This window comes from Eptatretus burgeri, chromosome 12 (genome assembly GCF_056783735.1).
Source record: "Eptatretus burgeri isolate ZD-2024b chromosome 12, Ebu_testis_v1, whole genome shotgun sequence".
NCBI lineage: Eukaryota > Metazoa > Chordata > Myxini > Myxiniformes > Myxinidae > Eptatretus > Eptatretus burgeri.
In genome coordinates, this window is record NC_140972.1 from 21,689,322 (window position 1) to 21,715,327 (window position 26,006).

General features: G+C 42.7%; 1 protein-coding gene across 7 annotated transcripts in view; it reads left to right on the forward strand.

Moving 5' to 3' along the window:
• Nucleotides 1–26,006, forward strand: part of LOC147015234 (SH3 and PX domain-containing protein 2B-like) — a 155,083-nt gene that overhangs the window by 33,489 nt on the left and 95,588 nt on the right. For all 7 annotated transcript variants that reach the window (XM_085849799.1, XM_085849800.1, XM_085849804.1 and 4 more), the window contains exon 3: nucleotides 6,691–6,766. In XM_085849799.1, the coding sequence (XP_085705925.1) occupies nucleotides 6,691–6,766 (76 nt within the window). The remainder of the gene's footprint in view (nucleotides 1–6,690; nucleotides 6,767–26,006) is intronic.

Genomic DNA, 26,006 nt, shown 5'->3' on the forward strand with positions numbered 1-26,006 from the left:
GTCTGGAATATTTCAGAGCCAAAAATGCATTTTTTAAAATGTTAATGACTTTTGGATTTCACCCGGCCCAGATAAGTCACAGGTCCAATGCTCCTATTTTTTTCATGATGAGATGAGTTCATTATCTTCAAAAGGGGTGTTTGAATTTACCCAAATACCCAGTTTTCTTTCAGGCACTCCCTTGGAGTTCCTTTGTACGCACACATAGATAGTTTTGAACTGCTAGGTTTCATGGTTTTGGTGTTGGAGGACACACACATGCTGACATTTATTATGATAAATTACCTTCCAAATAGCTACAAAAGCTTAGGCACCAAAGAGCAATTATTGTTTTATTTATTTATTTTAATGCAAAAAAATCCAAATTTTTTTTTTTGAATTTTTTTAGATTTTTTATTTTTTGCCTAAAACACTCCCGGCACTCACTGATGAACCTCTAAAAGTTTGACAAAGATCTGTTTGGCCATTTCTTAGAAAAATGGTGACAGACATATCTTTCTTATAGATTGGATATATGTTGTATTTTTCACCTCATCATGCAAAGAACTGCACTCGGTGGAGCGTATGCCTCTGCTGGGCTGAACGGTTTTCATTATTTATTTATTTATTTCATTATTTATTTATTCATTTATTTATTTCCCCAGAATCAATTCACTTTTTATGCCTGGTGTTGGCTTAATGGTTAGGGTGGTGGGCTTGGGATCTTAGGGTCCTGAGTTCAAATCCCGTTTCGCTGTTCAATTAGAACCAGGTGGGGTTGACTCGGCCTGTCATCCTTCCAAGGTTGGCAAAGTGAGTACCAGCTTGCTGGGATGATTGAGCCATTCAAGTATCCTTCGTCGGAGTGGTGACCCATCCAAGATTGTGCCCAATATCCCAGGAGACTGCTTCGGCAGCACCAACACTCTGTACAGAGTATAGTCCCAATGGATGAATGGAAGTTTTGGTATTGCTACTTCAGTGTTGGCATTACAGAACATAGTTGTCGTAAGGCACTTTGAATAGTTATTTGCATTTGGGATATGAGTAAATGCTGAGTGTGAAACGATTTTTCTTCTTCAAAGCCACTCCCCTCCTTTTAAACGATATTTGTATTTTTTTTAACAAATATAAATATATTGACTGACCCTTGTGAAAGGCCTTTATTAGTAAAGAAAATGTTGGTTACAAATTGTATCAATGACGTAAAGGGAGAATTGAACATGAAGAGTAGCATATACAGAGGTGAGTAAAGAAAGCAGCCTTCATGTAAGATTATACAGCCAGTTAAGTGTATTTAAATCTCTCTTCGCTTGATGTTAATTTTGATTGTTCATGTTGCAAATTAACATGCAATTTATTTTTTTCGCCGAAATGACATTTTATGTGTTAGGTCTTCTCGAAAGTAAGAATATTCAAATAACCACATGAACAGATCGTGTGTGTATTCAACACGTCATAAGTATGAATGCTAACGAGGCGTTTCACACACGAGTTGTGTGTGGTTTTTCAGTGACTCCCTTCTGATAGTGTGTGCACTTTTAACCTGCCGTCGTTCGTGCGACATCTGCAATTCAAACAATTTAAATTTTCAGGATTTAAACAAAAGAGTGGCAATTTCATGATGGTGAACCATAGTTGTTGTGTTCCTGGATGCAAATTAGACTCATGGAAACATGGAAATACAAGAAATATCCGTAGATGAGAGGTGTCGTGCTCCTACCATTTCCTGTTAAGATGATCGAGCAACACACGTGCATACACACCTTTTCGCAGTGGATGCAAAAATGTATTATCATTTCCCTCGTGGCCCCGGAACCAAGTAAAAAAACACGTTTATAACAACCCTCACAGCTGCCATCCCTCCCTGCCACCCAAATATGATTAATGGTAAATATAATTGTAAAAGTTCATTTTAAACTTACCCTGTGCATTCCTATGAATAAATACCCAAATCGAATACAGAGTTTCCTCAGGAAAGTCTGCTTGCTACATTTGGCTCCCACGTGAATAATTTCCAGCAGAGGTTTTGTATACGTGTGCCGTACCAAAAGTCATGAGCACGTTTAGTGTACAGTAAAACAAACGTATATGTTAGAAAACTGACATTGACATGAGTAACTGGACATACCGCATCACATTTCCACAAATTCTCCAGAACAATCCATGCATTTCTGTCAGCGCTGCATGAGCTTAAAAATAGTGCTGAGCTTTAAGTCCGTTCCAACACTTCACAACTAGCTACACACAGCTGTCTGGACCTCTTTGTCGTTTTCATCGTTCTGGCCTCTCTTGTGATCTTTCAAGGGCTCAAACAGATTAGGGGGTCCAAGACCGGACTGCCCCAGAGTGGGGGGAGCACTTCCCAACCATTCTTTGAGATTTCCTACAATATCAGACATGCAATGTGAGGTCTAGCTAGCATTGTCATTTTGAAAGATGACAGCTTTTTTTCATTTCAGTTCTTGAGTATCTGAACATAGTGAGCCACATTCATGGCTTCCTCTTTGGGCAGTAAATCAACCAGTATTTATCCCTCGGCATCCCAAAAGATGGTTTCTGTAGCTTTGCTGGCGTAGGACACTCTTTTGGCCTTCTTTTTTAGAGATGTGGAGTGACGCCATTCTTGGTCTTTGTTGCTTGGTCGAAATGGTAGAACCAGCTTTCATTGTCAGTCATGATACAGAACAAGAAGTCATCGCTCTCAGCAGCCTGTCGTTGAAGCAACTGTGATGACATGCCCATGTGTGTGTTTTTGTGTTCCTCTCGAAACAAACGGGGAATCCAACGGGAACAAACTTTCCGATATCCAAAGTTCGCTATCATCTCCTGTACAGCATGGGGTCCTATGCCAAGCTGTGCTGCGATCTCCCTAACCATCGCCTTTCAGTCCTCACTGATGAGGGCATAAACTTTCTGGTCTTTGTGTTTAGTCGTGGCGCTTCTCGGCCGACCACAGTGTGGCTGATCGACACTGTCCGTGTTTCTGTCTTTGAAGTGTTTCACCAACATTCTGACACTCCGAGCACCCACACAGGCATCTCCGTACACTTGATTCAATCAGCTGTAGCTATCTCCAGCTGAGTTTTTCTCCTTCACGAGGAATTCAATCACTGCATGTTGGCAAAGCGATATGTCATTGATGGTCATTTTGTCACATTGATTGTGGGAACAATAGTGGGGTGTATGTGCCGAGTCTTTGTTCATATTGGAATGGATAGATTTCGCTAATAACTCGTTCTACTATATTTTGCACAAACATTTGGAATCCAGTGATGCGCATGACTTTTGGTATGGTCCTCGTATTTTCACATCGTGGAGATGTCCTTTGTCGAAGAGTTGGTAGCCATTACTTAATTGGTAATGAAGCAGGGTGATATATGTTAACATGTCCCAATGAACATTGCTGCTAAGGGCTTATGTGCATGTGTGCCGAGCATTCTGGGACGGATTATGTCATTTTGAAAGTCCTGGATTGAGTTGGGCATCGAAAATTGTATCAGTATTGCAAGATGAACGAAACCCAGTTTATGATGTTAAGTAAGTTGGATTCACTAGTTCTTTACCCTCCTGAGATTAGATCAAGGCAAAGGGACAGGGTTTTTATTTATTTATTAATTTATTTTTTACTGCATCATCACAATATTATGGATTACTTTTTATCATTTGATTTTAAATATATGTAAAAATAGATATGCTTACTGCAATCCTGAAACAAGTATTAATTGTGATTCCTGTATAAGTTCCTTCTTTTTATTCACCTTTACATCATTATCCTCATTTTCTTTTGCCTTTGGAATTAAAGAGAATATATATATATATATATATATATATATATATATATATATATATATATATATATATATATATATATATATATATATATATATATATATATATATATATATAGTTGCGAATTCGCGCCCGCCGGCGTGCGAACAGCCACGTAACTCGAATCGCGGCACGTCGCCCACCGGACGGACAATTCTGTCGTGACCCTCTCGGACTAATGCTGGGAGCTCGTCACGGGTGGGCCTTTCGGCCTCACCACGATCGTGCCAATCGGCCCCCCGCGTGGGATAGGGTTGTTCGCCAAATTCGACCTACCTAAGTACCCACGCGGAGGGTAGACCGGGCGATCGCACCTCGCCGCAGGTCGACTCCAGACACGGGCCACTTAAGCAACCCGTTCCGTACTATCGGGATAACCGAGCGGTGTTATCGTCGGCCTCGACGGTTCCGATAAATTATCGGGCGTATTAAGCCCACTACCAACCCTTTACGTGAAGCAAGATGGAGATTCAATTAAAGAAAAGACGAAGCGAAACGGGAAAACAGTTCAACATGATGCACATTTATTCCGCGGCACACGGAAAGCACACATATACAGTTAAAGCAATTATGCACAAAAAGCAGATATAACAAAAGAAACACAACAATGCAGATCTACAACCGACTACGCGTACACACGGCAACACTTGCACAGTTTTACTTCACCAGACTGGCGCCACACACACAGGTTTACACAGAAACAAAAGAAAAGGGCCACCGTCAAAGACAAGGGGGCAGACGGGGCCTGGGGGCCAATATTTGCGCGGGACCTGAAAGAGCGGTCAGGTCCGTGAGACCGGGTGGATCCTACCCGTGTCTTTGTGATGAGCCGCAAATGTGGCAGCGCGGCGGTGCCCCGACTTCGTGCTCCTTCGCGGGTTTCGTTGGCACTGCTTGGAGTGGGGTGGGAACGGGGCCCCCTTTTCACACTACCTCAGCGCGGGGGAAAAAAGGGGGGGGAATTGTTGATGCTCTGGGGAAAGAGGATAGCTGGCTTGCTTGGGTCCCGTGACGAGAGATTCCACCGCGACCTCGTCGCCGACCGCCGTCTTCCTTGCCTCGGACCCGAGCTACTCGGACTCTTCCCCAATTCTCCTCAGCCGACTGCAGCAAACCACCTGTACGCCCTCGCCTCCCGACTCCACTCCGCGCTCCGACCCGACTCTGCCCAAAACACTCTCCGCTCTTCTGAGGCCGACTCTGCCCAAACCGACTCTGCCGAGACCGACTCGACCCTGCCGCTGCCACACTCTGCTCTCCAACCAAAAAACTGACTGCCCCAGATTCGCCCCGCGTTCGGCGCTTTATAGGCCGGCAGGAGAACCTATATGCAAATTTCTGGATCAGAACGAGCTCGGGGGTGGAGCCACGCTCGCCCATTGGACGGAGAAAAAGGGGCGTGAATCTCCCCTGATCCTCGAATTTGCATATCTCGATTCTACACCGACGCGCCTGGAGGCGGGGCCAAACCGCCCCGCGCTTGCTGATTGGACGGATCAGAAGTGGGCGTGTAGCATTCCTGATCCGAATTCTCCTCCGAAATGCCGCATTTTGCACTCGCGGCTCGGCGCGCGTCCCGTACGAGCCCAGGACAGCCTGACGCTCGGCGTTCACAGGTGGTGCGGGAATGGCGGCAGAAGGAGGAGAGGTGAAGGTGGTGGAGGGTTTATGGTGGTGGTTTATGGCCATGGTGCCGTTTGGAATGGCGGTGATGCGATGTTTGCGGGAGCGAGTTGTGAAGGTAAAGATCGTGGCTGTTGGCGTTGTTGTTGTTGTTGTGCAGCGGCGTTGTGATTGGTGGTTGTTGTGTCATGGCGGTTGAGACGTGGTTGGTTCAAAATAAAGATAGAACAGAAAAACGGCTATCTTAAAGCGTCGCAGCCCGAATGAATCACATTTATTCCCTTTAAACAACGGGTTTGGGGCTAACTACACATGTACTTTCAGAGATATCTCACCTACGGGACCTGAATGGTGGTTTGCAAATTTCCTCAACCGCAACAATGTATATATATATATATATATATATATATATATATATATATATATATATATATATATATATATATATATATATATATATATATTTATATTATGAGCCTGGTGTGGCTTAGTGGTTAAGGTGGTGGCTTGGGATCCTTTGGGTCCTGAGTTCGAGCCCCGCTGGCCGCTGAGTTAGCATCAGGGAGGTTGACTCAGCCTGTCATCCTTCCGAAGGTCAGCAAAATGAACACGACTAAAGGGTTGGTGTTAGGAAGGGCATCCGGCCATAAAAACTTTCCTACAAGAAAGGGTTCCATGATTGGAGCCCGCAAAAAGCTGACCCCTGCTCAGGGATAAAGGCTTTCAAATGGTGATATATATATATATATATATATATATATATATATATATATATATATATATATATATATATATATATATATATATATATATATTTTCCATCACACCTTCCACATCACACCTCGCACCTTACTTTTCCACCATGCACGATCACACCTTACTTTGCCACCACGCACGATTGCACCTTACTTTTCCACCACGCACGATCGCACCTTCCTTTGCCACCACGCACGATTGCATCTTACTTTTCTGCCGCGCACTATCGCACCTTCCTTTGCCACCACACATGATCACACCTTCCTTTGCCACCGCGCACGATCACACCTTCCTTTGCCACCGCGCACGATTGCACCTTACTTTTCTGCCGCGCACTATCACACCTTCCTTTGCCACCACGCACGATCACACCTTACTTTGCCACCACACATTATGGGACCTTATTTTGCCGCCACACACAAATAAACCTTGTTTTACCCCTCATGAAAATCACACCTTGTGCTTTATTTTGATGCAATCACACCTTGCTGGACTTTGCAGATGCAACTCCTTGACAAGTTTCCAGTTGAAGGTGGACAGAAAGACCCCAAACAGAGAACGATTCCCTTCTTGCCTGGTAAGCTGTCAACATTGTACTTTTTCTTGTTGTTGTTGTTGTTTTATAAATCATAATTATATAAAGAGAGAAAAGGTTTTTCTCCCTTAACATTTTCAGAAAGACAAATGAGACCTCTTTTCCGAAGGCATTAATAAATTCACCTTCCTTCATTAAAACAATTCACTCTGGAGAAACTGCATTGAAAAGGACTCCCATGTCTGGCATGTTTCACTTCATAGCCTGGGACACAACATTTTGACCCTCCTTACTGGTTTATTTATTTATTTAATTTGCCATCAAAGGTGGACAGAGGTTATGTTTCCACTGCTTTCTGTTTGTCTGTCTATCTATCTGTCTGTCTGTCTGTGAACAGGTTCCCTCAAAAAGTTATGCACAGATTCGGATGGAATTTTTATTTCTAACCTTTCTTTTTGTGATTGAGGGCCTCCAACCACTGCTGAGAGAGGACTGAAGCATGTCCAGAGTTGTGACTGGGATGGAATCCCAACGGTTGGTTAGAGATCATTGCTGTCTGAAAACACAAAAGATGACATCAGAAGCAATGATGGATTCTATGATTTTGCTTGTAACTGGAAGCAAGCTGAATCTATAATTGGTAGGGTCTGTTTTTGCACCCTTTTTATAGATGAGAGTATTGTTTGCTGACTTCCATTCAGAGGGCAGCCAGCCATAGGATAAGGAGTGACTAAATAAGGCAAACAGAGGGGAAGCAAGAATGGCAAAGCAGGATTTGGGAACATGCTCACTGATGCCATCTTGGAGTCAATGTCACACAGAACTTTCTTCAGCTTCTCGTGCGAGAAGGATACAAAGTCCAGCAGACAGTGGATATGATGGGGTAGCACGAAGGCAGAGCCCGATGGGTTGGGTACATGAGAGTTTGAGGTAACGCCAGAGTTTACACATTCTGCCTTATCTCATCTGGAGTAATGTTATTTGAGGTGAGGGATGGAATGGAGGAGGAGTATACACCAGAGACAGTCTTGACAAGCCTGAAAATTGAATATAGGAAAAGTGCTGGTGGATCGGGTGGTGTAGGACATGACAGGGGAGCCAGTCTTCTTCTTTTTGCAGCACAAGGTTGCAGGGTAGCATCTTTGGCTGGGGGTGCAGCTGTGCCACTGATGCAATGCCCTCTGTAGGTTATGGCAGGAGTTTGAAATTTGGCCAGCATGCCGGAAACAGCTTCCTTATTCTTCATGGACATCATGAGATCTTCGACGTCCACAAAGTAATGTCAGCAGACGGGATGCCAGTTTAACATCCATCCGAGGCACATACATTGATGAATCACCCTGCCCGTAAAACACTGTGATGATTACTTAGCGGCGAGTGTGCGTACCTCTGGGCTACCCTGCCAGCCCCAGGAGAGCCAGTTAGAACAGTAAAGATTGGGACTCGAAATAGCGGATGACATGAGGTAGTGATGTCTTACTACTTTAAAGGAGTGGAGAAAAGAATATGATTGGATAGACTCATGGAGGCGATTCCACAGATGAGAAAAGGGGAGGTGGGGGAGAGGGGTAAAAGGGTGAGGGGGACGAGTTAACCAGTATTTCCAGAGTTTAGCAACTGAACAGGCAAAAACAAAAGCAACTATGGACTGTGCAACATGGTGATGATCACTTGTCATGGACATCCATTTTTGCCTTGTGTGAATTATTTAAAGATGCACCTGGAAGTTTACAGAATGGACCACATGCTGCTAGACTGGCCTGTTCGATGAACAATGTAAACGTCATTCGAGTTTTGGATCTTGTTTTGACCAAAAAGTTTTTTTTTGAGTAATTTCTAGTTCATGTTGACACGTCCTCTCCAACTGGACCTGATGACATTTGCACGATTCCTCAATAACTGCGCTTTGGCCGTGTCCTCTAGTCTTTCCTCACTCCTCTCTTGGTCTTACTCTCCCCGCTACCCTCTCTCCACTACTCCCCACATCTTACTATCAGGCCTGTACCTTTTGATTATTCTTCGCCCTTTTAACCCTTTCCCTCCATTTTATTTTATTTCTTTCCCTTTCTCTTTAGCTTCCCGTGTTGGCCCCGAGCATGTACAGTCGTTCATCATTGTCCTTGGTTTTTCACTATTTTGGATGTTGCAAACATCATCTCCTGGATGGGGAGGGGGGGATTGGGTGGTGGGGAGTGTTCAGACAATACAAAAACTCATCAGCTCTCATTAATTGTCTTGTTTATTTTGGCTACTGTTGCACAACAACAAAATGCAATAAGCAGTTGTTTTTGCAGTCATATTCAATCATAATTCATTAACAAGTGGTACTGTCATCACTCCACCAAATTGTATTTGCAATTGGAATTTTGTGTTCTTTGTTTTCTCCACTCCATGTTCACTGCTCTTGGCAACAACTAATTATTCATTTGTTTATCCCAATGCTTTAAAAATATAAAACGGGGAGAATATTTTAATTGGCTCAATTTGTCTGTCTGTCCATCCGTCTGTCACACTATCAACTCCGAGATGGTTGTGCAAAAAGTATTTTTGCCCCTTCCCCCTGGGGCCTTGTGGTGGGGTCAAAAGGTCAAACACAAAAAATGCAGGTGCATTTTAAAACTTTTTTAAATGAAACTTTGTTTATGCAATCAACATTGGGGATGCATGAAATATTTCATGGTTTTTTTTTTGGGGGGGGGGGGAGGATTTGACCCCAAGTTCATGCTCAAGGGGGTGGGGCCTTTGGGTCACAGGGGTTAAAAGAGAAGATTATTTTTTATGCAAAATTTGATAGTTGGTCATTGCTGGTGGAACTTTTTTTTGCCATCTTTCAACCTTTGCTTCATATGGGAAGCGTGGGGGATTTGCGATGGCGTGGTATCGACTTCGCTCCAGTTAGTTATTGTCAGAGCCATGTTGTACCTGTAAATATTCTCTGAAATCTGCTTGGCAGTGCACTGGTAATGGTGCTTCTAAACGTACTCTTCAGAAATGTATAATGTAAGGAGTCATCGACGTATTATAAAACTCATTTTAATGATCATACTTGGAGGTTGATAATACGTGACCTCCCCAGTTTGCATCATATTTATGGAAATGTTGGTGAAGAAAGAAAACGTTAAATAAACATACATATACAGTATTCAACTTGAAAGTGCAGAGAACACAATACCCAACACAGTATTCAGGTATATACTTCAATTTTATTAAAATAATGATTTAAAAGATTGTTACAAAATCCAGAATTTAGCGCTACTGAAGCAGTGTGATACACCACCCTTAAAATAATAATAATAATGATAATTTATTTATTTATATTGCGCTTTTCAAGTGCAAAGAAATTTCAAAGTACTGAACAAGGGAAAAACCAGTTGGTCAAGTAAGAAAAGAAAGAAAAAATAGAAATTTGATACGAATAAAAGTAGAATAGAGTCAAATCTATACTATAACTAGAACGGGCACTTATAGAGCTCATACCTTCGCCGCCGCTACTTTTTTTGTTCTTGGTGTGAGTGTGGGGAACTGGTTTCATATGAATGGTCTTATGACACAAACCACATATCTATAATGTCATGACCCCCCCCCGACTTTCGGGGGCTACGGACTAAACAACAATCAACTCACGTCGTTTTGGCGAGTCTTCACTCGCAAGCTCGGTGAATACAACGTTTCAACAAGAGAAGGTAATCTCGTTTGATGCTGGTTTCATGCAAATCGAATAAGAATTGACTGAGTTATGCCGAAAACCGCATATTTTTAAAGGGCGTGACCCCCCCCCCCGACATTTTACCCCAACCGGTGGCATGTGTTATGACGTCATTGTGTCACAAGATTGGGCATTAAATTCTGAACATTTTGGTGCTGGGTTCATGTAAAGTGGACAAGAATTGACCGCGTTATGACAAAAACCGCATATTTTTCAAGGTTGTGACCCCCCCTGACCTTTGACCCCTAACCGGTAGCAAGAGTATGGGCGTCATTGTGTCATATTGCATATCACAAGATGAGGCGTTGAATTCTGAACATTTTGGCGTTAGTTGCATGCAAATTGAATAAAAATTAACCGTGTTATCGTAAAAAGACAATTTTGACCTTTTCGTGACCTTGACCTTGACCTTTGACACGAACGATCCCAAAATCTAATCGAATGCTTCCTGGCTAATAACCAATCATCCCACCAAATTTCATGCAATTCGGTTTAATACTTTTTGAGTTATACGAATCACAAGATTACAAATAAATAAATACACGCCGACCAAAACATAACCTTTCACAGAATGCGAAGGTAATTAATTGAGCTAAATGTTTATATCCTCTTAGATGAAGCGTCAACGGTCCACAAAATTCAGCTATATTGTACTTGGTATGCATGACTCTTGATCGATCTACTTTTTAGCTTATGAGCGAAAATGTATGTACTCGCTCATTATCACCTGTTACTGCACTACATTTTCAAAAAAATGCTATGACAACATATTTGGGGTCTCCGCATGACTATCTTCAATTACAACCCCATAAAAGTCACTCAGTAATCAACGCCTCATTCGGAAAAAATGGCACGTGACAAAGGAACGAAATCACGACTGCAGATCTCCGAACGATGAAGGGCAACAAAACCACGTGACCACCGTCACCTCTGTCACCTGTCCATGGGATGGGAAATCTACTCATGAACATTAAAAAGGAAACAAATATCAATGAGAAAAAATATGTAAATAAATATATCAAATAACATAAAATACAAATAACAATAGAAAAAGTCAAATCACATTCAAAATAAATAACAATGAATATGGCAAATTACATACAATACAATCTTCTTACTATAATTCACCATCTGTCCATCTGTCTGTTCCCAGGTACCGCAAAAACGGCCTAACCGATCGCAAACATTTTTTGGGTGTGTAATCCTGGGACCCCTTGGAGTAAAATAGGCATAAATATAAGAACATGACCCCCTTGACAGCTTCCATTGGGAGCGGGAGCTTCTAGTAAAAATAATAACATCCTTGACCAATCCTTATTACAAAGCAGATTACTTAAAAGCAAGGGAATAAAAGTGTGTTTTAAGCCTAGATTTAAAAACTGTAATAGAACTGGATGCCTTCATGTGATCTGGGAGCTTATTCCACGGGGTGCAACCGAGCAAAAAGCTGGATTCTCCATGGTGCGAAACTGCGTCCTGGGCACAGTTAGAAGTCTAGCAGTGTTCGACCAAAGGGTGCATGCAGATGTGTGATGACCAAGTAAACCTTGCAAATATGTGGGGCTGGTGCCATGTAAGGTCTTAAAAACCAAAAGTAAAATTTTAAGCTCGATTCGATATTTTACTGCCAATGATGTGCTCTTTTTCCCCTAGATTTGCTTAAAACCCGTGCAGCACTATTCTGAACATATTGCATCTTTTGAAGGGATTTGGCAGGTAGACCAATAAAGAGCGAGTTACAGTAATCGGGCCTAGAAGAGGTAAATGCATGCATGAGCTTTTCTGCATCAGGAATTTTTCAGGAAAATCTCAATCTGGCAATGTTTCTGAGGTGTAAAAATGAAGTTTGATACACTCTCTTGATTTGGGCCTCAAAAGACAGAAATGGATCAAATGCACTTCAATTTTAATAAAATAATGATTTTTTTGAAGTCCTTTCATTCAAGCTTTTGGGTCTCTTCCTTGGCACACCTGAGCTTCAAGCCATTTAAAAAAATTTCATCCACAGTCTGACGGAGTACTGTCAAGGATGTTAGGAAATGCGTATTGGGCTGGGATTCAATTCTGAACTCAGCCTGCCAATTGCATCATTACTGAGGTGCAGCTGTGCTGCTGATGTACATAAGGGCAGGGATATGTAATCTGTTCATGGTGCCCGAGTTATGCCCCCAGACCACCCTAGATTTTTCGGGCACTTCACGACCTCACTGGACACATTTTACATTCTCACGCTTTTTCATAACTTGGGGTTGACAGGTCTGCATTTGTGCGTTTGAGTATAACAAGGAAATCCAACACAGGTGGAGGCCATTCAGCCCACCATGCCTGCACGAACACTACAATAATCCATCCACACCAGATCCAAGGAAGAAAATGCAAAAAAAAGGTTTTAAATAATGAAATAAATAAATATTTTTTGGTTTTTTTTTGGGGGGGGGGGCGGTTTGCTTTTTTTGTAGATTTTTTTCTTCCTTTTCTTCCCCTCGAGGAGGGGGCATGGGCTTGGGTTAAAACACACAACATCAACCACACAACCCCCCCCCCCCTTGACAAGACCCCCACCAACAGCACTCCATATACAATCACCCAACAATGCTCAAACTACCTAAAAGTCTTATCACCATCCCCACACCCCTCTCTCTCCATAACTTACAGGTACCTATCTAATTCTGATTTAAACTTGTCTACTTTTTCTGCTGCCACCACCTTTCCAAGGACCGCCTTACTACCGTCTTAACTCTCCTCTTCTTTACTCTCAGGCTATGACCCCTGGTTCTATCACTGTCCACTCTGTTGAATAATTAGTTGGTGTATGTTTAGAATTTATTTTGTAAATTGCTTTTAAAATTACAGCATCCTTTAGTAAGGGCCCCGGTAGGAGAATTTTCAAAATGTGTCACCTCGCTATTCCGTGAGTCTCAATCTTGTATTAAAAAAACAAAACTGTGACCTTTTTGAGTGAGGAATAAAAACATGTTTGTGAGCTAAAATTAAAAGATAAACTCAGAAAACAGTGTTCTTTTGCATGTGTAATGCTTATCCATTGGAATGTTCTGCATGCTTCATGTCACGAGGCATTCCTTGGAATGTTAATTTTTTTATTTGCCAAACTGTTGTTTTGATACAAAAACAAGCTTTCCTTATGCCCAGTGCGGAATGATGTTGTCTTTTCCATTTGCTCTCTGATCTATACTATAAAAGTGAATTTGTATGTATATATATATATATATATATATATATATATATATATATATATATATATATATATATTTATATATTTGTTTATATATGCTTCAACAACTAAAAATACAACTGAACCAAATTTAGCATGTTTTCTAAGAGAACTCCAAGTATGGTTTCTGTCGGGAGGGAAAGGATTCAGGGTGGGGGGAAGACCCCAATTCTCTCAATGTAAATGTGAAACATTGTGTCACCGGTGTTATGCGGTATCACAAATCATCCATAGTCTTTCCTATAAGAGGTGTGTGTGTCAGTGTGTGTCTCCTCCATGACTCCAAAACTATAAAACCTCGCAGCCTGAATCTTTGCATGCATACTAAGAAAACTCCAAGGAAGTGCAAGAGTGAAAATTGAGTGTTTGGGTGAATTAAAACGCACCTTTTGAAGATAATTAATGGCCTTATTTAATTGTATCCTTCATCAGGCGATCCTTGGCCACCTCACTCTCTGGGGTCTTAAGGCATTTCCTGGGTAACCTCGCTGAGGTCTGAAGCCGCCATGTTTTTTGTCCTGCTCAACCTTACCTTGACTTGGAACAAGCCACAACTTGAAACAAGCTGTTCATCATAGCTATGAATCGCCGGGTACATTGCAGTGCTTTTCAATGCCCGGAGACGTCAGCGTTCATTGTTTTATTTCATTTCCACACGTGCGATCGCCACGAGTATCTCTTAAACAAAGAACAATTACAAAGTTTAAGCTCCAGAATCGAACTCCAAGCAGTTCCGACTCCTAGAAAAGTGTTCATTTGTCCAATTCGAACATATGTGACATTTTGGGCGTCTCTAGGAGGTGCATGTTTAATATGACGGTTCGGTGATTGCCAGTTGCGTGCCAAGGGAGCTGTTTCTGGTCAACTGTTTCATTGGAGTGCTTGCTTGAGTGTTTAAGCCACTTGGCGAGCACCCTCCAAGCTGCTTAGTTGTTCGTTTTGGGAAAAAGTACATGCGCTTTCAATCTCACATCGATTTCAACCTCACATCGTACGTTTCCACCTTTATTATTTCCCGCAGTGCCGCGTGGTTGTCATCCAGGAGCACAGATGGTTTATTCAAGTGAAAAGTGCCGGAACGTTTGACCTCGTGGGCTGATGGGGTCATCCACCGACATCACAAAAATGCAATGCTGCCAGGTCTGACCTGTGGCTTTTCCCCCGAAATCACTCAATTAGTGACGCCATTACCGATAAACCTATTTTGCTCAATATCTGGAAAAATGTGCATGATAATATAATGAATAAGGTGACTACACCTATGTTTTAATGGTCAATCATTACACTGACACCTGCATTATTGCTAGAAAATGTATAGTTTACCGTGTAAATGTTTAGTTCACCCACTCAGTTAGCAACGCCATTGCGGAAAAACCCATTTTCATTAATATCTGAAAAACACTGCATGATAATATCACAAATAAGGTGTCTATACCCATGTTTTTATTGTGAAATATTACAATGCCAACTCTAGTGCTTGAAAATTTTGCGTTCACCCTGAAAGTTGCCTACTGGAGTCTTACCATCTCTGTCTTTTGTTACAATGTGGCAAATAATGCATTGGTCTCTGTCCCTTTTTGTTATTTACAGATCATGGCAAATGACACCCCCATTTGTATAATTTGCAAAGAAAGAGGAGAAAAGAAATGTGCCCTGAAGTGTTTCAATTCCAGCAACTGGGAAACAGCCCAAAATGCTGCTAGACGGCGAAAGGCAATTCAAAGTGACAAGTTTTCGAACACCTCGGAAGAGATCAGAACAGCCGAGGGCCCAGAAGGCAAATATTACCACTCAGTTTGCCTCAGTCGATTCTGTGCTGTTAAGAGAGGAGCACCTCCAAGCACAGAACCATCTGAACCACCTCAGAAGACCACTCGTTCAAGTTCCGATCATCCTTCTAACCAGCACGAGAGGCGTCCTTGGACAGGAATGTCTTTTTGTGGACAGAAGAGGAAGAGGAAGTTGCAGAAAAATGAACCCCTCAGCCAATGTTTGACCACAGATGGGAGCAAGGCAATCCTTGCTGCTAAGAATAAGTGTGATACTAGGATCATTGGACTAGGGGAAGATCTTATTGCAAAGGAAGCCAAATACCATAACACTTGTCATTGTGACTATGTGGCAAGGATAAAAATGTTGAACTTTGCTGCAGAGAATGTGAAGCAATCTAAGACCGCAGCACAAAGGGCGAATGCGGCAGAGGGAGTCGGGGATGTCTTTGGACGAATCTTAGCTGTTGCTGCCGAGCAAGCGATGCACTTGATCTGCATCACATTCTTAGCTACCCGGTTACTGAAGTACCACTTTCTCTTGCCCATAGCGATGGAACTCCCCTGAAGACGGACAAGGCATCTCTCACAAATAAACTTGAAAGCAGACAGGAAGTGTTTCTCGATGACAACAGTCTTCCCCCAATAACAGCCGCAGTGATTGATGGCAGTATTATCCTCCATGAAACCATGCTGCAGCACAGCAAGTCCACATATGCAACCATGGCAAAGGATCTTTTGGCAAAAGTATGTTTGTATCGTGGGGAGCAAATCCATTTAGTGCTCGACAAGTACCAGTCACCATCAATCAAAGATACCGAGCGAAACCTGCGTCGTTCAATTACCCCTCAATCATTCATCATTAATGGACCTGACCAGGCTCAGCGACAGAGTGGCACAGAGTTACTCAAAAGTGGATCATTCAAGGAAGAGTTTGTCCGGTTTGTAATGGAGGAATGGAAGAAGCTCCAATATGGTTCAATTCTTGGAAGAAAAACACTGTATGTTTCACCTGGTGGTGTGTGTATGGAGATGAAGAACAACGAGGATGATGTGCTGCAAATAGAGGAACCGAATCACCTCCAATGTCAACATTAAGAAGCTGACACACTCATTGCCTTTCACGCAAACAACATTTCCACTGGTAACATTTTAGTAAGGTCCACTGATACGGACGTCTTCATCATTCTGCTTGGGCTTTCTGGAAGGTCGGAAGGGATCAAGATCATCATGGACTATGGATCTGGCAACTACTGAAGGTACATTGATGTCACTAAACTAGCTGACATTATTGAGAAGAAACAGACTGGTATCACTGAAGCATGAATCGGCCTTCATGCCTTGACTGGTTGTGATTTCGCATCGTGTTTCTACAGAAAGGGCAAAGTGAAGCCCTTCCAGCGGATGGAGTCAGATGCAGCTCATGTGATGGCATTGCGATCTCGAACAGCTGAGGAGGTCGATGTCCAAGCTGTTACATCCTTTGTCTGCATGCTGTATGGCTTCAAAACCTCTGACATTAATGAAGCCAGATACAAGGCGGTCATGGGAATGGGTGGTGGTGACGAAAAGGAGCCCCTTGCCAGAATAAAGAAGATAAACTGTGCCTCTCTTCTCCTGTGCGCCGACACTTGGTAATCATATGAAAAGGATGCACTATGTCGCAAGAATCTGGAAGAGAGCTGATCAGACAGATCCAACTGGTGGGGCGAGTCCAACAGACTATGGATGGAAGTTGTCTCAAAACTGCTTTGAACCAGACTGGTATCCAGGAAGTTCAGTTCCAGAGTCCCTCACAGGCCCACATGAGGATGATGGGGATGGCGTGGAAGATAATTCAATAGATGAGGAAGAGTCAGATAATGCTTGAAGTGAGGACAGTGATGAGAGTGACTAAAGTGATAGAGAAGACTTGTAATGCCAAGAGGACATCAAGTTAATTATGTGAATTGCACATTTGCAAGTTTTCCATATATCGTTGTCCGGTAATGGCGTCGCTTAATGAGCGGGTGGGCTACACATTTACATGGTAAACTACACATTTCCCAGTAATAACACAGGTATCAGGGTCATGATTGACCATAAAAATATTGGTATAGACCCCTTATTTGTGATATTATCACACAGTTTTTCAGATAGTGAGGTTTCGGTAATGGCGTCGCTAATTTAGTGGATGAACTATGCATTTATGTGGTAAACTATACATTTTCTAGCAATATGCATAGCATCAGGGTAATGATTGACCATGAAAAAATAGGTATGGACACTTTATTGGGTGGTCGCAAGACTACCGTTATTCTCAGGTTTTCTGTCTGTCTGTATGTATGTAATGGACAGCTCTGGAGGCCAGAGGAGTCAACCGATTTTGATGAAATTTGACTGGTAGGTTCATACCAGGACTTAGTTGTATGCTTTTGAGCACCGTTGCTATGGACGCCACCGTTGCCTAGCAACAGGACCTTGAAATTTTTAAAAAAATCCCAAAAATATTTATATATTTTTTTTTTCGAAAATCAAAAATCGGCTTCCAAGCTTTTATGTGCACTATAATCAACCTCTTTGTCAAAAAATTTCAGCCCGATCCGTCAAAAACTGTATGACGTATCCAATTATGTAGCGACCACCCATGTCGCCTACCGGCTTGTTCGTGATATTATCATGCATAGTTTGCATGAAAGGAAATTAGGTTTTTCGGTAATTGCGTCACTAATTGAGTGATTTTGGGGGGAAAGCCACAGGTCACCCCGGCAGCAATGCATTTTTGTGATGTTGGTGGATGACCCCATCAGCCCATGAGGTCAAACGTTCCGGCGCTTTTCACTTGAATAAACCTTCTGGGCTCCTGGACTATTGGTGCCTCGGGCGGTGTCTCATCCACTGAAAATGTGCAATTTTATTGTTACAGAACATCGCTTTGTTTATCCTTTTTGTGTGATCTCCTATTGTTATCCACCTTTCACTTCAACATCGATACATGTTTAAAAAAAACAATAAGGTCTGTCCGACCAGGTGTTCGCCATGTTTGTTCTTGCTGTGAAGGGATAAAGTATAGATTGACATTTTGTGTTCTGTGGCTTGGTACATTTTAAAATTGATTTTCGCTAATTACCCACTTTAAATCCTCTTTCAAAGAACGCTGTTTCAAGGTAAATATTTGTATTTGTCATTTCTATTTCCTTGATGCGTGAGTATACTTGCACATGTGTGCACATTTGCACGTGTGTGTATGTATATAAACTGTATAACTACAATGGCATTTGGCACCGGTGTGTGTGCATGTTATTGGTCATTGGTCATTAGTCATTGGTTGTTATCTCCATATCGGGATTTCAGAAAGTGGAATGCAGCCCTCCCAGGCCTCAACGTGTGTGTGTGTGTGTGTGTGTGTGTGTGTGTGTGTGTGTGTGTGTGTGTGTGTGTGTGTGTGTGTGTGTGTGTGTGTGTGTGTGTGTGTGTGTTGTTGTTGGTCGTTATCTCCATATGTGGGTTCCAGAAAGTGGAATGAAGCCCTCCCAAGTCTCAAAGTATCAAGCTCCACATTAGTGTGTGTTTGTGTATGTGCGTGCATATGTGTGTACGTGCAAGTTGCTGTTGTCTGCTATCTCCACAATGGGTGTGTTTCAGGAGGTGAAACATAGACTTACCACGTCTGAAAGTGTGTGTGTGTGTGTGTGTGTGTGTGTGTGTGTGTGTGTGTGTGTGTGTGTGTGTGTGTGTGTGTGTGTGTGTGTGTGTGTGTGTGTGTGTGTGTGTGTGTGTGTGTGTGTGTTGATTGATATATTCATATATGCGAGTTTCCAAATGTGGAATGGAGTTCTCCCAGGGTGGGCTCAAAGTATCCACCTTCATTTCGGTAAGGGGTCACGATTCATGGACCAAGCTGTGAAGTTTTCTGTTTTCAACGTTTTGTGCCGAGGGCTCTCTTCAGGATCGTCGCTGAGCCCCGGACAGCTTCCAACTGCAGTTCCTTTGCATTAATATTCCCAGGGATGGTTTTTAATATCTCTGTGAGGTTCTTTGTCATCATTCCCATAGCTCCAACGATCATTGGTACAACTTTGTCATTTTCAGTTTCCTGGATCTTTTCACTTCATTCTTGAGGTCTTGGTACTTGGTTATTTTCTTTATTTCTGCATTGTTTAGTCCAAAATCACTGATATTAACACCTCCATTAGCAATGTCTTCTTCTCTTTCTGGTACCCAAGTATGATGTCTGGTGGCAATGCTTTGTTTCTGATGGTCACACTTGATGGGATCATTAGGTCGTATGTGAGTGGTACTTCCATGTTTTCAGTCCATGCTTTTAATTCATGTTCCCACAGATTTTCTGGAACTGGAATATCAAAGTTTTTTTGCAGATGTGCCATTGGATTTCTTGATAAGCTGTTTTGTCGTTGTGTGTACAGCTGTTCTGACATCACATTTTTTTAAATTTGTGTTCGGTTATTAAGCTTAACAAATCACTCTTTGCTCATGCCACCTCCATTCCATGCCTCACCCATCTCTCGCTCTCGCTCTCGCTCTCGCTCTCGCTCTCGCTCTCGCTCTCTCGCACCGCTGCCTCATGAAATGTTGCTGTACACTGTGGGAGGGGTCACTTTCTCCACCTCCATCCCACTTCCACTCTCTTCTCCCCTTCCTCGCTTCCCCGTCTTTACCCACTCCTCGCTTCCTCTCCCTCCTCTCCCCTCCCTCCCTTCCCTCCATCCTTTCTGCCTCCCCTCTCTCCCTCCCCTTTCCCTCTCCCCCTCTCTTTTTCTCCACCCCTTCCCCTTTCACACCCCCGTCAGCGAAGCGACGGGTTGTATTTTCTCATTAATAAATGTATTTTGAGATTTTGTTTCTCATTGAAAAGTGGGATAAAGTATAAGGTAATGATGGATTGATACTTGTTTCTTGTAATTGATGTTTTTTGTTTTTTAAATCTTCATTCTTCCCACGCTTGCTTGCAAATACAGAAAGACAGGGCATGATTATCGCACCATTGTTAAGTCAATTTTTGAATGACTTCTGTGCATCCTGGCTTTTTGTGCAGACTCCTGCTGCGCTCAACAGACGTCTTGTGACTCGATGGAGTATTAGTTCCCATTGAGCAATGATTTAATCTTTCCCATAGAGAATCCTCTCTTCTTGTATGCACAGCTTGCAAAAATGTGCAGTTGCTAGGGATACATTTTTCACTCAGCAGTTTGTCCTCCGGCTGCTCATCTGTACCAACAGTTGAGGGAAAAACTGCTGCCAAGCTGCAGGCAGATTGACGCGTGCCCTGGCTGCATCCCATTTGGCATTTTGAAATGCTTCATTTGTTTCATTCCAACCTTTAAGCTATTGGCAGTGGGGTTGCCTCGATGCAGGGGCTTCCTCTTGGATATATTTAAGTTAAACAACAATCACCAAAATGAAAACGAAATTACCAATTTTCATAATATAATGGTGCCAATCCACTATTTCTCCTTAATTTATCAATTGCTAGCATTGGTAGCCGGCATTGCCTGTTGCTGTTATAATCATGTTGGCATTTTGAAGAAAATTAGTATTTTTTTTGTGGAGGCCTAAAACACTTCCCTACATCCACCAAGGTATGGGGTTGGAGATCATTTAATATCACCTTTCACATAGCTACAAAGGCTAAGGCATTATTTTAAATAAAAAATACCCTCCTGCGATGGGGTGGGGCGGGGGGCGGGTGGTCGACTTACTAATACTCCCGAAAGCAGCAACTGTTTCTAGTATCGTATGATAAAGGAAGATGATTTGGAATCCCGGCTATAGTGCCACATCTCAATTTTGGAGTTTCGGTGCCATCCACGTTTGCTCCATTATAGTAACATTATATGATGAGCAGTGCAGCAGTTATCAATGGGTTCTCTTAATAATCCAGCATTATTGTAGTACAAGCAATTGACTGGATGCAGTATAGAAGTGTCTTCCTTACCCTCTAGAGTCTAGAGATGCAGTGCCCCCATCCCTCCAATATATCATGTTCTCATGCATTTCCCTTGTCTGAGATATTACAATCTCGACATCAACCAGTTTCGGAGTTTACTTTTCAAACGGAAACACCAACAAACCTCCTCTATAAAGAATACAGATATCTACTGCTTTCTTTCCAAACAGACATTATTGAAGGGGCTAACTGCTTCACCGCTTGATTGATTTTGATAGGGCACATTTATCTAACATGTCTCGGCCCACCTTGCCTTGTTTGACATGAGACCGATGCAGTGTTTAAATGCTTGGAAGAGTTGGTGTTTGAATTTTGTTGAGATGCGTTCTAAGGCTGTGGGTTGACCTTGATTGTCTTTAAATTTCGTTGACAACCTCAGTGGCACGACATGAATTTGAGATAAAAGGAAATATTATTATATTTTTGAATCAGATCCGAATGTTATTATTGCAGAAAAGGTGCACATATTCGAAAATTTAACAAAAAAACGGAAATCAATTTGATGCGTCACTATGTCACAGTATAAATCACCACCTCAACATCCTTCAGTCAATCAGGGATAACGCTACTACTCATTGCGTGCACCAATCACGTCAGCAAGCCTTGCGCAACAGGTGTGCACCCCTTATCGTGAATTGTTGCATGTGTGGTTGTCGTTCAAGAAAATTAAATATTTCATCCCTTCTCCTGAGCCCCTGGATCAAACTTGGACAATGTGCTGAAAGATGGATGAGTCTAAGGTGGGATTTTGTGACTATAGCAACTGAAGGTTGGTCCAAATTTGATTTGGAGACCAACCAAACATTGAGTGACAGACTGAGACTCTGTTTCAGCCTTGTTGGCGACCACCACAAATGCTGCCAGCACTTCACTGCGATCACGAAATTGAACAAGGCAGAACAACTACGTGCAGTAAAAGCATCCACTTGACTCATGGAAGGTTATTTTTATTTTGTATATTATTTATCAGGATGATGGCCTTTGCCCACTCCCACTAGCACTTTCAACACACAGTGGATCTCTCGTGAAATATCCCACAGCAAATCTCATGCATCATATAGAATCTCATCTGACGCCAGACCCAGACATCCACAGTATCACAGCAAACAGCATTTGGATCATCGATGCGATGGCGATGATTAAGCTACTGAAGGTCAATCACATTTCTTCAACATATGGAGAACTTCCAAAATTCCTCCTGACTGAGCTTGCAAAGTTGACAGGTGCAACGTCAAGGAAAGAAATCCATTTTGTAACTGACTGATAGCTACTGAAGAACATCAAGAATGCTGAATGAGCAAGAAGAGCTTCCAGTGAAAACATCCAGACAGTCAAAATCCGTGGCAGTCAGAACAACATTCCAAAGCAATGGAAGAAGTTCCTCAACCATGGACCAAGCATGGAATAACTGGTCAGCTTCCTGCACTGATTTGAGGTAAAACTACAGTCTTCCTTGCTCTTGGAAAGGAATGGCACCCCTTCTCTGTCAGCCATGTGACCTTTGGCTGCACTTTCTCCTCCACTTCCAACTGGTTTTTCTGTGTGCTATACTCTCTGCCTCATGAATAATCACTCCATCTCTCTCTCTCTCTCTGGCAGAAATGGAAGTGCAGAGTGAAAATGAGCAGACAGATACCCACATGATTTTGCACAGTAGCTTCGTAGCTCAACAAACAACAAACATCATCAAGAGCCTTGGCATGGATGTATTCATAACTAGCCGAAACCCCGTCACAGATGGATTCCGTTCATTCAACAACCCTCACCAGCTCACCCACACTCGAGGGACATGGACTGGACAGGGTGTGCTTGCCCCCACCTACTCATCCCCTGCCCCATTCCCCCCCACCTCCCACCCACCGCCTTCAATTTGCTTACCCCCGCCCAAAGATTTAATGGCCCCGCCCCCGCCTCTTCACTCCATGCCCTCCCCGTCTCTTGATTCCCCGCCCCACTTGCCCCCGGCCACCACCACCCTGTCCACCCCTCACACTCAACCCTGCCTAATTCACCCCAGCGCCCGCCCCATCCCCCCCGTCTCCTGCTTTCAATTTGCTTACCCCCACCCAAAAATTTGCTTACCTTGCCCCCCGCCTCTTCACTCCCTGCCCCCGTCTCTTCATCCCCCGCCCCCGCCTCTTCACTCCTCACTCCCGTCTCAACGAAAAGTGTGTATTCTGCTTCAGAGTTGAAGTTTGATTATTGCCACTATGTGCGATACACTCTTTCAGGTACGAAGTTTCTTTCAATCCAGGTCACAGTACCGAGAAAAAATGTGACGCGACGGCTAGGAGGAGCACAAAATTGGTCCTTCAGTATTAATATATAGATACAATGTTTATTGTTACATTGTTTTGTGTCAAATTCACATTCTGAGGGAGTCAGCATGTGTAGAAGAGGGTTTTACATTGCAGACGCTATTTTCGAGGAGTGGAATTACACCTCTCAGCGGTGACGGTCTGTCGACGACAGACGTGATGGCGTCAGCGAATGACCGATGATGTCATGACGTCCTGACGCCTCTCAGCGGTGACGTCACACGTCGCCATGTAAACGAATGTAAAACGAAAAGTGTGTATTCTGCTTCAGAGTTGAAGTTTGATTATTGCCACTATGTGCGATACACTCTTTCAGGTATGGTTTCTTTCAGTCCAGATCACAGTTCCGAGAAAAACGTGACGCGACCGCGAGGAGGAGCACAAAATTGGTCCTTCAGTATTAATATATATAGATTGATGATACTGCTCTGTGGTGGGGGTATCCAAAACAGTTGCTGTCTACTTTCAGATGAGACAAGAAATGAAAAGGAAAGTAGATGTAACAAAAATTACTGATTACTTGGGTCCACACACAAGGAGTAGTCTCCTTGGACTGATTTTGTTTGGTGTATGCGACAGTGTAAGCTCATTTTATGGAAAAAGGAAAGTCCTGGAAAAAGAGCAATTGCATGAGGCATTCATTTCCCTTGAAGAAGAATTCACACCATCAAGTGAAACACTCTCAAAGCTGGAGGTGTTTACGTGCACCATGTTTACACAGAAAGAATGACGGGTAGTACAACCCCACTTCAAACTCCACACTAACACATCAGAGTCAGCTATACCACCCCCCCCCCCAACCCCCTGCTGGCATTAGTTAGTGGACGTTGGATACCACGGTGTCCTTCATGAAGATGAGGCGACCTATCGCTGGCACCTTGAACAAAGGCCTGGCCAGTCGGTTTGTGAAAGACTTCAGCCGAGCTTCCCCCCCCTCCCCCTTCAAGAGAATTTCAGATGATTATGAACATCATAACTTGTAAATTAACTTGTAAATCAGAAAAAAACAAATTTGCTGATAATTATGTGTAACTTCTGTTTTGTTTAACAAGATTGTCAAATGTGCAATGCAGATCATATCATGCATCAAATTAGAAGTTGTACAAATCAGTGTTAATGTTGCTGTTTGCAAGTAAGCATTTATGGGTGTATCACGCAGAGGCATATATCTAATATATATATAAAGCTTGTTCTAACCACTGACGGACTGACTGACTGATATTAAAGATCGGGACCTTCTGGGTGACGTAAAAAGCTGAAATGTTGCGTCGATGGATAACGAAGCCTGTACACTGGAAAAAAATAAAACAGAATTGTCGGACAGCATCCATGAATGAAAAAGAAATAAATAAATGGGTGGAAAAATGAAAAAAATTTGAGTGTGCGACCCAAGACAATGAATGGGGAAGCACGGAAATTTTGCCTGCCGATGAACATCGAAGCCGACACGCCAGGAAAAATCACTGAATCTTCGGAAAGCATCCGTAAATGAAAATATAAATAAATGGGGAAAAAATGTAAATAAATAAATGAAAATTCAAATGCAGGTGAGTGACCCGAAACAACGGGGAAGTACGGTTCGTGTGTGTGTGTGTGTGTGTGTGTGTGTGTGTGTGTGTGTGTGTGTGTGTGTGTGTGTGTGTGTGTGTGTGTGTGTGTGTGTGTGTGTGTGTGTGTGTGTGTGTGTGTGTGTGTATATATATATATATATATATATATATATATATATATATATATATATATATATATCGGAGCGGAAGCCTCCGCTCCAATATAACAGATTACTCAATCCAGGCCGTTACTGCTAAACCGGACTTTATCTGCTTAGCAGAATCCTTCCTTTCACAGGATGAACTTGATTCCTCTGTGCTTCGCCCCTGGCATATGGCCTCCTCTGGCTCGCCAAGCCTGAACACCGTTCTGATGGCGGAGTCTCAATCTATTTCAAGAAGTCCATTTCTCATAGTAAAACCCCTTGGAGTACCTTTGGCTGCACTTTCTCCTCCACTTCCAACTGGTTTTTCTGTGTGCTATACTCTCTGCCTCATGAGTAATCACTCAATCTCTCTCTCTCTCTCTGGCAGAAATGGAAGTGCATTTTTTTTTTTTTTTTTTAGCTTTAAAGGGATGATATTGGAAGTGTGACGGCATGTATGAAAGTATGAAATCAGAGCACGCGTATCATATTGATATATGTACCCTTCATGTTTTTTATGGAGTTGTGGTGCACTGATAGTGTTTTATGCAAGTTTCTGGGGAATGAAGTACTGTACCCATTGACGTGTGAACACGTTTTGTTTTGCTTTTTTG